This window comes from Sinocyclocheilus anshuiensis, unplaced genomic scaffold (assembly GCF_001515605.1).
Source record: "Sinocyclocheilus anshuiensis isolate Anshui unplaced genomic scaffold, SAMN03320099.WGS_v1.1 scaffold185, whole genome shotgun sequence".
NCBI lineage: Eukaryota > Metazoa > Chordata > Actinopteri > Cypriniformes > Cyprinidae > Sinocyclocheilus > Sinocyclocheilus anshuiensis.
The window spans coordinates 2,830,378-2,841,575 of record NW_015539887.1 but is presented as its reverse complement, the minus strand read 5'-3'; the positions used below and the strand labels follow the sequence as shown (position 1 = coordinate 2,841,575).

Below are 11,198 nucleotides of genomic sequence, written 5' to 3'. Positions count from 1 at the left end.
GCGCTGCTTCTCTGCCGCTCACTGCACAGAACAGACGCCGAGAGAGGTGACACTTCTCCAGGAAAGTCAGACCTCGCGTTCGCGGGACAGCACTGGCGAAATCTTCCAACTGAACCATAGCTAAGGTTTATACAAAAAAGTCGCTAGGTTTGTCAGTATGAATATTCTATGGAAAAAGGCCGCTAAAAGGGTCTGAAAGTTGCTAAATCTAGTGCTAAAGTCGCACTTGTGTGTGTGTGAGACGCGGGAGCTGATGGCAGGGGGCGGTGGATATTTGTGGCGGTCAATGTGGATATTGTGGATGAGTTCTTCTGTCATCACGTTCTATTAGTTCTACAGCTTCAGTTTCAGAACTTTCACGCTTAGTAACACGTACAGCTGTTCCCTCACGACAGTGCAACAGTAAAAAGGGACCCCTTTCAAACAGTGTCACGTTCCGAACGTTGTTTAAGTGACATATACTGGTATTGCGGTATTTTCAAAATTCATATCATAACAAAAATAAAAACCGGTATTCGGTATGAACCGGTATACCGCCCAGCAGTAATTGATAGACAACATTTTTAAATAATATTAAAAATATCTGTATGACATTATATTCTGCAGTTCTTCCCTGTTGTACCGAATATCTATACTTTTCAAATTATCACATCGAAGTTAGAAATTCAAATATTGTGACAAAATTAATTTTGTAGGGTGCCACAAGTTTGTTAAAATTTCCAAAGGGTGCCGCGACTAAAAAAAGGTTGGGAAACACTGGGCTACACCACAGTCAAATGTGTAGACTCTCAAGATGCGATTTTGTTTTTTTTTTTTGCAAAGTGAGCAACATACTCAATATCTGCTGACACATTGTTAAAACAACAATAACAATATGTTTGTAGACAATACATTTCGCGCACCCCTAACCACAACACCACAGATGTCACACTGATTCATGTCATCTTTCTCTCCCAGATTCCCCTGCTGCAGCGGGCACAGGCTCTCTCCGCTCAGCCTCTCAATCTGTTTGCCAGTGCTTGGAGCGCCCCCGCCTGGCTGAAGACCAGTGGTGCACTGATTGGCAAAGGCTCCCTCAAAGGCAAGCCAGGAGGCAAAGAGCATAAGACCTGGGCCCAGTACTACATTAGGTGCATAAAGGAACCTAAAACTGTATTTAAATATCAATATCTTACCTACAACTAACTACAAAAGAAATAAATTTCCAGCCTTTTTAACCTTTTAATAAGGCCTTTTACCTTTCCTATTCAGATTTCTAGAGGAATATGAGAAATATAATCTTTCTTTCTGGGGGTTGACATCAGGAAACGAGCCCACTGCAGGCGAAATGACAAATTACAGTTTTCAGGCTTTGGGTTTTACTCCGGAGACACAGCGCGACTGGATCGCCCTGGATCTGGGTCCAGGACTCCATTCCTCATCCTTTCCCCAGACCCGCCTCATGATCCTCGATGACAACCGACTTCTGCTTCCACACTGGGCCAAAGTGGTAAGTGAGGAGAGTGGACAAAAAGAAGGATGGGAGGATGATCATAAGGATGCGGGGTGGTGGCAAAACTCCATTCATCTCTGTCTCTCCACCTCTCTTCCCTGTTGTAGGTTCTGAGTGACGTACAAGCGGCACGTTACGTCCACGGGATTGGTTTTCACTGGTATCTGAACAACATTGCGCCACCTGGCATCACCCTGACAACCACGCATCACCTCTACCCAGAGTACTTCCTGTTTGCAACCGAGGCGTGTGCTGGGTGGAGTCCGCTGGATCGTGGGGTGCGTCTGGGCAGCTGGGACAGAGCAGAAGATTATGCACATGACATCATACAGGTACACGGTGTATTTGATTATTTATTCATTAAAAATTATTATTTACTCTATACAGTGGTTGCCAAAATTGTATATTTAAGCGGTTTCAGTTGTTTTTGCTAAATTGGCCATTACAATACCCATAAAATGAACTATTGCCAGAACTACCTGCGACGGAAGGAATCTGCTGGAACATTGAAAATGATGGACTGGCCCCCTCAAAGTCCGGACCTCAACCCCATCGAGATAACGTTAGTGTTGAAGTTCTCAGGAAATATACTGACACTATGCCAGAGACATGTGCTGCTGTAATTGCTGCAAAAGGTGGACATACCAAAATATTAAAGTTAAAAGTGGATAAAAACAGTACGACTCACTTCATCTGATATTTGTTGTTCTCAGAACAACCATCTGCATGTTTCATGAACATTATGAAATTAAATCATGTTTTGGAGGCAAAAAATGTCAATATTTTATATATATATATATATATATATATCAGATCTGTCAGGTGTTCTAATAATTTTGGCCACCACTGTATAATAACTCTCTCTCTTCCTTCGGCTTGCTCCCTTTTTATCAGGGGTCGCCACAGCGGAGTGATCCGCACAACCGATTTGGCACATGTTTTACGTCGGATGCCCTTCCTGCCGCAACCCAGCACTGAGAGTACCACCACTGTATAATAACAATATATGTAAATAAAATAAAATATTTAAGGGATAATGTACAGTATATCTAGCCAGTTGTTATTGTGGAATAGACCCCGACAAGGTGATCTTGTAACGCCCTGAAGGGATTTATTTTGCAATAACACCCAGGTGGATGTACATTATCCCACTTATTACACGGCTACTTCCCACATAAGTAAATAATTGGACACAAAATATTCATTTGAGTTGAAATAAAACACAAAGCTTCCATGAAGAAAACAGTTCATAGTAAGTGGCTTTTTGCCTACACAAATGAACAAGTTAAAACTAGACGAACATTTGAGGGATAAGGTACAGTCATACCACTTATTACACAGCTTCTCACCACATGGGGACAAGAGATATTGATTTGTAACTTTTTTAAAGTCTTACATGTTTATTATGTTATTGACAACAATAACAGAGATGCAAGATGGAAGCAGCTGTGTTTAAATGAAACGAGAGAGTGAGTCTGTGATACCCGGATGAGCTGTATGTTATTCGGCGTTGCTATTGACAAAGGTTGTTATTGGGAAATAACACACCTCCAAATGTAGTAACAGACCAATCAAAATCAAGTATTCCAGAGCCGTGTAATAAATGTAAAAATGTATTTGGAAAAAGAAAAGAAAAAAACTGCATAATAATGGTGTTGATTTTAAGGGTTTATATTCAGAAGGAAATATACATTTAATACACGAGTTTCACAATTTGAGTTGAATTACTGAAATAAATGAACTTTTCCATTACATTCTAATTTATTGAGATGCACCTGTATATATAATATATATATTATACGTATCAAATATATTATCATTATTTAATAAAGGCTTACATGTGAAGTTTATTAATATTTAATGTTATTTATAAAAATTTAAAATTATTAATTCATATTATATTTATGTAATATTTAATTATATATATAAGCCTTTTCTCCCTCATCTCTTTTGTTTCCTTTAGAAAGGATTCTAAAATATATTTTTTAGAAAAATGTACAGGCAAAATTTTGTGGGGCCATTAATATACACTATATTTTTGTGCACTGCCACTAATATACAAAGTGGTTGCAATATAATGTATAGAAAATGTTTTATGTAATTATTTAAAAATTATTATATAATGTCCCTTCTCTTTATTTAGGACCTGAATGACTTTGTGACTGGCTGGACAGACTGGAACTTGGCCCTTAATCAGGATGGAGGGCCAAATTGGGTTAAGAACTTTGTGGACAGCCCTATTATTGTGGACTCAAGTAAAGACGTCTTCTACAAGCAGCCCACCTTCTACAGTATGGCCCACTTCAGGTAAAACCCATTCGAGGCACCATTAACAGTGACAAGATTCAGCTCTTGGGACAAAAATGGTTTCTAAAGATTAAATACAGCTTTCACTAGCATAAATGTTTACTGCTAAACAGCTATTTCTGTAATTTAATTGTAAACATAGGTAAGCAAGTATACACTTGACTTTTTTCCATCATTCTCGGGTTGTGTAAAACTACACATTATTTCATAAATCTTAGTTATATAATACAAATACAGCATTCTTCAATACAATATGTAGAACTGTGTCTTAGCTGAGCATTGAGTAACTTTTTGTACCTGACAGCAAGTTCCTATGGGAGGGGTCACAGAGAGTGGGCGTGTCCTTCAGTCAGCACAACAGCCTGGAAATTTCTGCCTATATCAGACCTGATGCCTCAGCCGTGCTAATCATTCTCAACAGGTAAAAGAATGTGATCATTTACACTCAACTGGTGTTGTTGCATCATTTCAGGTTTATATAACGTTATGAAATTGCAGGTCTGAAGAAGAGGTGCAGTTTGAAGTTTGGGATCAAACGCTGGGCTTTCTGCCAGGAAGTGCTCCACCTCACTCAATCCTCACACTACTGTGGAGCAGACGCTGAACGGTTGTACCAAACACCGCGTCAATAAGCCACCTATGCACCTTAACGAGTAACTCAAACCATTTCAAATGACTGCAGCAACCACAATCACAAAGAAATCATTTCACTAGATTCAACGGTGGTTTATAATCTATCCATCTCGCTTCATAAGCTGTTTTGGTGCATGGCAGTCAAAAGATGATTTATGGGACAGTTATCAATTTTAAAGGCAATAATGTGATTGAGTCATGTTTTAACAAGTAATGCTAGCATTCCTGGAAAAACCTGATGTATAAAATTCCTTGCACTAAACACGCGAAGAATTAAAAAGACGCGATAAACGCAACTTCTCACAGCCATCTCGTCTGAGAACGCATATTTATGTCAACAAAAATCAAATAGGAAGATCTGAATGCATTTGTTGTTCATCTGTATCATAAGATCAACATGTTGCCTTGTTTTTATTCAGTTTTATTATTAATACATCATGGTCATACACATCATATAATATATATTTATATACTTTAATATTTAGCAATTCATCGTCATTTTCATCAATGTTTTTTTTTTGTCTTCCTTAAATGAGTTTGCCAACTAAAATTATTTACATTAGAAGAAACTGTAATAGAAATGAGAGTGAAAGGAACTAAATCAAATTAAACTGAATGACATTGATGGGTTTGTGATATATACACACCAGAGTTGGAATCAAAAAGGAGAGTGAGAGACTAAACTTCATGATCTCCTGTACAAAAGGGATGCGAGAACAACAGAAGGCCTGGGGAAGTAAAACAACGTTCATAAACCGCAAAGACACGGCACCCCATCCCAATGAGAATTCACATTGAATGACAAGAGGCGGGGAGTACAGCTTGTCTCTGGGAAACCGAACACTGTACCATCTAAATGTGGGTTGGGGAGTTGTGCTGCTACAGCAACAATATGTGCCCGACCCTACCCTTATCCTGCACTGTTTGTTTGTTCACTCGGGGAAGGAAAAAGGGAAGGGTAAACTAGGCGAAAACTCTGGAGGAGATCAAAGACGTCTGAAAGACACAGAAACATTAGGATAGACACAACTGAGAAGGACGGAGTTAGAGAACAGAAGTAAACAAACCATAGTAAAAATACACCAGCATGGTGGGATGAACACAAAGAATAGACAAAATAAAAGCAGAGAGAGACAAATAAGCTTGGGTTAAGACAGAGAGCTCGGATGAGACGCGCGGACATGTGTGTTTCAGAAGGACCATCTCTCCGGAGTGCGAGGATCAGTGTTTAGGGAAGAAGGCTCTGATGAGGACCGAGTGCCGCTTTCATCCCCATTGAGGCTCTTCCTGCACACAGGACATGTGTCGTGCTTCAGAGAGGAAGAAGAGAGAAAGGTATGTCAGTGACGATTCGTGACCTTGAAAATATAGTTCAAACTGAAACGTCATAAGTTACTAAAATCTGAGGACGATTTGATCTAATAAGCACAAAAATGCAAACTTTCCGGTTCTGAACAAAATAGTTACTTTTCACCCCTGACACAGTCTGCTGTGTTGGTTTCAGTGAATTCATAAAGAATACATATGATGACTTTTTGGCTAAAACTTTTTGTAAGGCTGCATAATTTCTACGTTTACTGCTTATAACATTCCTTTGCATCTGGGAACACACTTGCACCATCAGTCAACTTAATACAAAAGTAAATATTTTCCAGATAATGTTTAATTTGTCTTGGCTTCAGAACAATAATATATAAGCCAATTACTGAATTTAACAAACAACGCTGTCTTTAATATCACACTTACATTACCTTTCAAAAGACTGAGGTAAGTACTTAAAAAAATAAATACTTTTATTCAGTGAGAACAGAATAAAAACATTATAAATGTCTTTACTATTTCAAAGAAATACTGTTTTTTGTTTTTATTTTACTTTCTGTTTATCTAAGAATCCTGAAAAAATCACTTTCCACAAAAATATTAAGCAGCACAACTATTTTCAACGTTGATAAGAAAGGTTACTAGAGCAGCAACTCCGCATATTAGAATGATTTCTGAAGGAACATGTGACACTGAAGACTAGAGTAATGCATGCATAAGATTCAGTTTTGCAATCACAAGGAAAAAATAAATTTTTTAATGTACTAAAATTGTAAACAATTTAAATTGTAATATTTTTTCATAACATGACTGTTTTAGTATATTTTTGATCAAACAAATACAGCATTGGTCAGAGTTCTTTAAGACAAAAACAAATAATTAAAAACTCTTACCAACCCCAAACTTTTGAACAGTAGTCAACATTGAATACATTTGGAAAATACATAGCTGCCTATAAGGAAGAAGATCAAGTGAATCATCCTTTTTGGCATTTGGCTTTTTTTTCCTTCATTTTCTTGGTCACATTTTGTTAATTCCATCTGTGCAAATCACTTGGATATTGCTGAGTCAATAAAATGTGTGTTTGGAGAAGAAAAAAAAAACTAAAAATATTCCAGATGTTTTTACACTTATTTTGAGCTGCAACTCCAACCCCTTAATTACATTTATCAGATGTTTATACACAAATAAAATAAAATGCTTTCAGAATATATTTCCATTACCGTTCATCATTTTTCCGTACTTCAAAAGATTCTTATATCTAAATGTTTTTCCTATGTCTTTTCCCCATTCTCTCCCTTTAGTCTGGCTCCTTCCTCCCTATTGTTTCTCTCACCAGTTCAAGCCAGGGCACGATGCAGTCACTATGGAAGATGTGGTTACAGGGCAGCTGCCTGACCGGCTCACCGACCGTGTAGTCTTCCTTACATACAGGGCACTCCATATTGCAGTCTAGGAAAAGCGAGGAGAGCGAGAGAGAGACAGCGTGCAGGGGGTGAGAATAATGAGATTTCAGTAGACGAGCGCTGCCTCAAATAGGAATTAGAATTCATCACCACACAAGACTCGTACTGGTAGGTCAATGACCCCCACTGAGTCTGAAAGCCTTAAATCATAACTGAAATGGCACACTGTGCCTCTGACAGACCAGAAGAAAACAACAACAAGAGCTTCAAAGAAAAGGGAAGAGAGAGGAGAGACTAACCAGTGTGTTCCTGAGTGATGATAACAGTGGGGAGGGAGGAAATTTTCTCTTTCTCAGCAGGAGGTGGACCCGTGTTCTCAAACTGACCCAATAACTGTGTGAGAGAAAGACTCAAGATGATCAGCTTGTTTGCACAGAGCCACAGATCAGGTAACGTGCACACACAACCCCTGCTCAGCTACCTGTGTGATGACTGCATCCAGACCCCCCTGTCCCCAGGCGTAGACCCCAGGGTTTGAGTGCAGCATGCCCGTCCTAACACACACACACACAAAAACACCAAGATGACCAGTATGTATGTTATTATGTATTTATGTTTTAATGCCATATCAGTAACAATGGCTGTCATTTCAATACACCATTTACAATAATATAATCTTTTCTTAAAGGGGTCATGAATCTTGTGAATCATGATCTTTTGACATATAAGAGGTCATTGTACCATAAAAACATCCTGTAAGTTTCAGAACTCAAAACTTTGTCGTTAGTCTAAAAACAGCAGTCTGTCAAAACGACAGCTTTTGGAATGTTCTACTCTATGATGTAATAGTGTGGATAAGAGCCGCCTCTGCAGAAGAAGATTGACATCACTGTCTGTTTAGCCCCGCCCACCGATTCGTGCATGTAGGGGTTTACGAGAGAGGTGAACGTGCAGGTCTATGTAGAAACCAAACGATAAAGATGGCTCTGAAGACAACAAGATGCTGTGCAGTGCCAAGTTGTGGAAAAAACAGTATTTTTATTTCCTTCCTTCTGATCGCAATATAAGGAACGAGTGAAAGAACTTTTTTAATTAAGTTCCAGACCGTGTCAGTAAGAACTCTGTCTTTTGTTCACTTCATTTTACCACGGATTCATTTACAAACAAGGCACAATTCGACGTGGGATTTTTTAAAAGATTGAAACTAAAAGATGATGCTGTGCTGGCTATATTGGATCCAACAGCAACACACAAGTGTGAGTAACTGTTTTTATGACGTGATCTCTATTGCTTTGTTAAATAGATCATTTGTTATGTACTTTATGCGTTTTTAACCTAAATCACAGCAGCGTCCATCTGTGAAGGGTGTAGACTGTCAAACATACACAACTGTTAGCAAATCATAGCAGTGGGCGTTTACTTCCGAGTCTACAATCTGCCACGCCTATTCAAACAGAGCGTTCTGATGAGGGGGGTCAAAAATAAGACAGAAAATAGCCTATTACTTCTAAATTATGTTTTTTGATGTAAAAATCTTTAATTAAATTCAAGTCACTTATTTCAACACTCAACAATAACACTCAATTCAAAAAAAAAATCTTGATAACATTATAAGTGGACCTCAGAGAATGCCACACCACACAAGTGTGAGTAACTGTTTTTATTACGTGATCACTATTGCTTTGTTATTACAGATTGTTTGATATGAACTGAGTATTTATGCATTTTTAACCTGTCCATCTATGAAAAACTGCAATCATACCAATGTTAGCCAATCACATCAGTGGGCGTTTACTTCCGAGTCTACAATCTGCCACGCCTATTCAAACAGAGCGTTCTGATGAGGGGGGTCAAAAATAAGACAGAAAATAGCCTATTACTTCTAAATTATGTTTTTTGATGTAAAAATCTTTAATTAAATTCAAGTCACTTATTTCAACACTCAACAATAACACTCAATTCAAAAAAAAAATCTTGATAACATTATAAGTGGATCGCAATATAAGGAACGAGTGAAAGAACTTTTTTAATTAAGTTCCAGACCGTGTCAGTAAGAACTCTGTCTTTTGTTCACTTCATTTTACCACGGATTCATTTACAAACAAGGCACAATTCGACGTGGGATTTTTTAAAAGATTGAAACTAAAAGATGATGCTGTGCTGGCTATATTGGATCCAACAGCAACACACAAGTGTGAGTAACTGTTTTTATGACGTGATCTCTATTGCTTTGTTAAATAGATCATTTGTTATGTACTTTATGCGTTTTTAACCTAAATCACAGCAGCGTCCATCTGTGAAGGGTGTAGACTGTCAAACATACACAACTGTTAGCAAATCATAGCAGTGGGCGTTTACTTCCGAGTCTACAATCTGCCACGCCTATTCAAACAGAGCGTTCTGATGAGGGGGGTCAAAAATAAGACAGAAAATAGCCTATTACTTCTAAATTATGTTTTTTGATGTAAAAATCTTTAATTAAATTCAAGTCACTTATTTCAACACTCAACAATAACACTCAATTCAAAAAAAAAATCTTGATAACATTATAAGTGGACCTCAGAGAACAGTACATAAAAACAGTTAAAAAAAACCAGAGTCAGTTCATGATCCCTTTAAGAAGCAATCACTAAACAAAAAACAACAATAGTACTGATAAGAATCCTATAGAATCTTTTAATCAATTATAAAAATTATAAACATTTTTTTCCAGGAGAGACCTTTTTAAAATGTCTTTTAATATATTTTCTCAGTAAAAACGAGATCTAGTATTATTTAAAATTGGACATTCTATTAAAATATGTTACACTAAAAAAAAGTCTTATACAAGTCACAAACTGGTCCACATATAATCTATATCTATCTATCTATATATATATATATATATATACATATACAGTGCCTTGCAAAAGTATTCATACCCCTTCATTTTTTTTTTTCCCCCATTATGTTATGTTCCTGCCTTATGTAAATCTGCTTTAAATTACTTTTTTCCATATCAATCTACACTACATACACCATATCGACAAAGCAAAAACAGAATTGTCACAACCTTGTAAATGTATAAAAAAAAAAAAAAAAAACCTGAAATAAGTACATTGCGTAAGTATTTATACCCTTAACTAAATATTTAGCTGAAGCACCTTTACAGCCTCAAGTCTTTTTTGTTTGATGCGACAAGCGTTGTTCATCAGCATTTGGCAATTATCTGCCATTTTTCTCCTCACCTCTTCACCTCTCAAGCTCTGTCAGGTTGGATGGGGGCAGACGCACATTTTCAGGTTTCTCCAGAAATATTTGACTGGGTTCAAGCTCAGGCTCTGGCTGGGCCACTCAAGGACATTCACAGAGTTGTCTATAAGTCACTCTTGCTGTGTACTTAGATTCACTGTCCTGTTGGAAGGTGAACCTTCTGCCCAGTCTGAGGTTCTGGATGCTCTGGACTAGGTTTTCATTAAGGCTCTCTCAATATTTTGGTGCATTGAGTTTTTCTTCTACTCTGATGAGTCCCTCAGTCCCTGCTGCTGAAAAACAGCCCCACAGCATGAGGCTGCTAACAGAACACTTTACTTTTGGGATGGTACTCTGCAGGTGATGAGCAGAGCTGGTTTCCTTCAAACATGGTGTTTGGAATTGAGGTTCATTAGACCAGAGAATATTGTTTCTCACAGTCTGAAGGTCCTTTAGGTGCTTTTTTTTGCAAATTCCAAGTCAATTGCTCAGTTTGGCCAGGAGGCCAGCTCTAGGAAGAGTCCTGCTTGTTTCAAACTTCTTTAATTAAGGGTAACAGAGACTACATGTTTATGTGAACCTTCAATGAGGCAGAATTTTTTTCTGAACTCTTCCCCAGACGTGTGGCTTGATGCAAACCTGTTTCTGAGCTCTACAGGCAGTTCTTTTGACCTCAGGGCTTGGTTTTTGCTCTGATATGCATTATCAGCCGTTAGACCTTTTATTAAGATGTGTGTGCCTTTCCAAATCATACCCATTCAATTGAATTTGCCACAGGTTAACTTCACTCGAAGTGTAGTAACATCTAC

At 37.8% G+C, this 11,198-nt stretch overlaps 2 protein-coding genes across 2 annotated transcripts in view; one reads left to right on the top strand and one right to left on the bottom strand.

Annotated features, from left to right (window-relative positions):
• LOC107685577 (glucosylceramidase-like) overlaps window positions 1-5,550 on the top strand; it is an 11,986-nt gene extending 6,436 nt beyond the window's left edge. Inside the window, exons 5-10 of the mRNA XM_016482216.1 lie at window positions 958-1,130; window positions 1,252-1,489; window positions 1,600-1,824; window positions 3,636-3,799; window positions 4,104-4,220; window positions 4,298-5,550. Of these exons, the coding sequence (XP_016337702.1) occupies window positions 958-1,130; window positions 1,252-1,489; window positions 1,600-1,824; window positions 3,636-3,799; window positions 4,104-4,220; window positions 4,298-4,403 (1,023 nt within the window). The 3' untranslated portion in view covers window positions 4,404-5,550. The remainder of the gene's footprint in view (window positions 1-957; window positions 1,131-1,251; window positions 1,490-1,599; window positions 1,825-3,635; window positions 3,800-4,103; window positions 4,221-4,297) is intronic.
• LOC107685578 (E3 ubiquitin-protein ligase RNF115-like) overlaps window positions 4,800-11,198 on the bottom strand; it is a 13,189-nt gene continuing 6,790 nt past the window's right edge. Inside the window, exons 6-9 of the mRNA XM_016482217.1 lie at window positions 7,640-7,712; window positions 7,458-7,551; window positions 7,089-7,204; window positions 4,800-5,742 (exon numbers count right to left, since the gene is read on the bottom strand). Of these exons, the coding sequence (XP_016337703.1) occupies window positions 5,623-5,742; window positions 7,089-7,204; window positions 7,458-7,551; window positions 7,640-7,712 (403 nt within the window). The 3' untranslated portion in view covers window positions 4,800-5,622. The remainder of the gene's footprint in view (window positions 5,743-7,088; window positions 7,205-7,457; window positions 7,552-7,639; window positions 7,713-11,198) is intronic.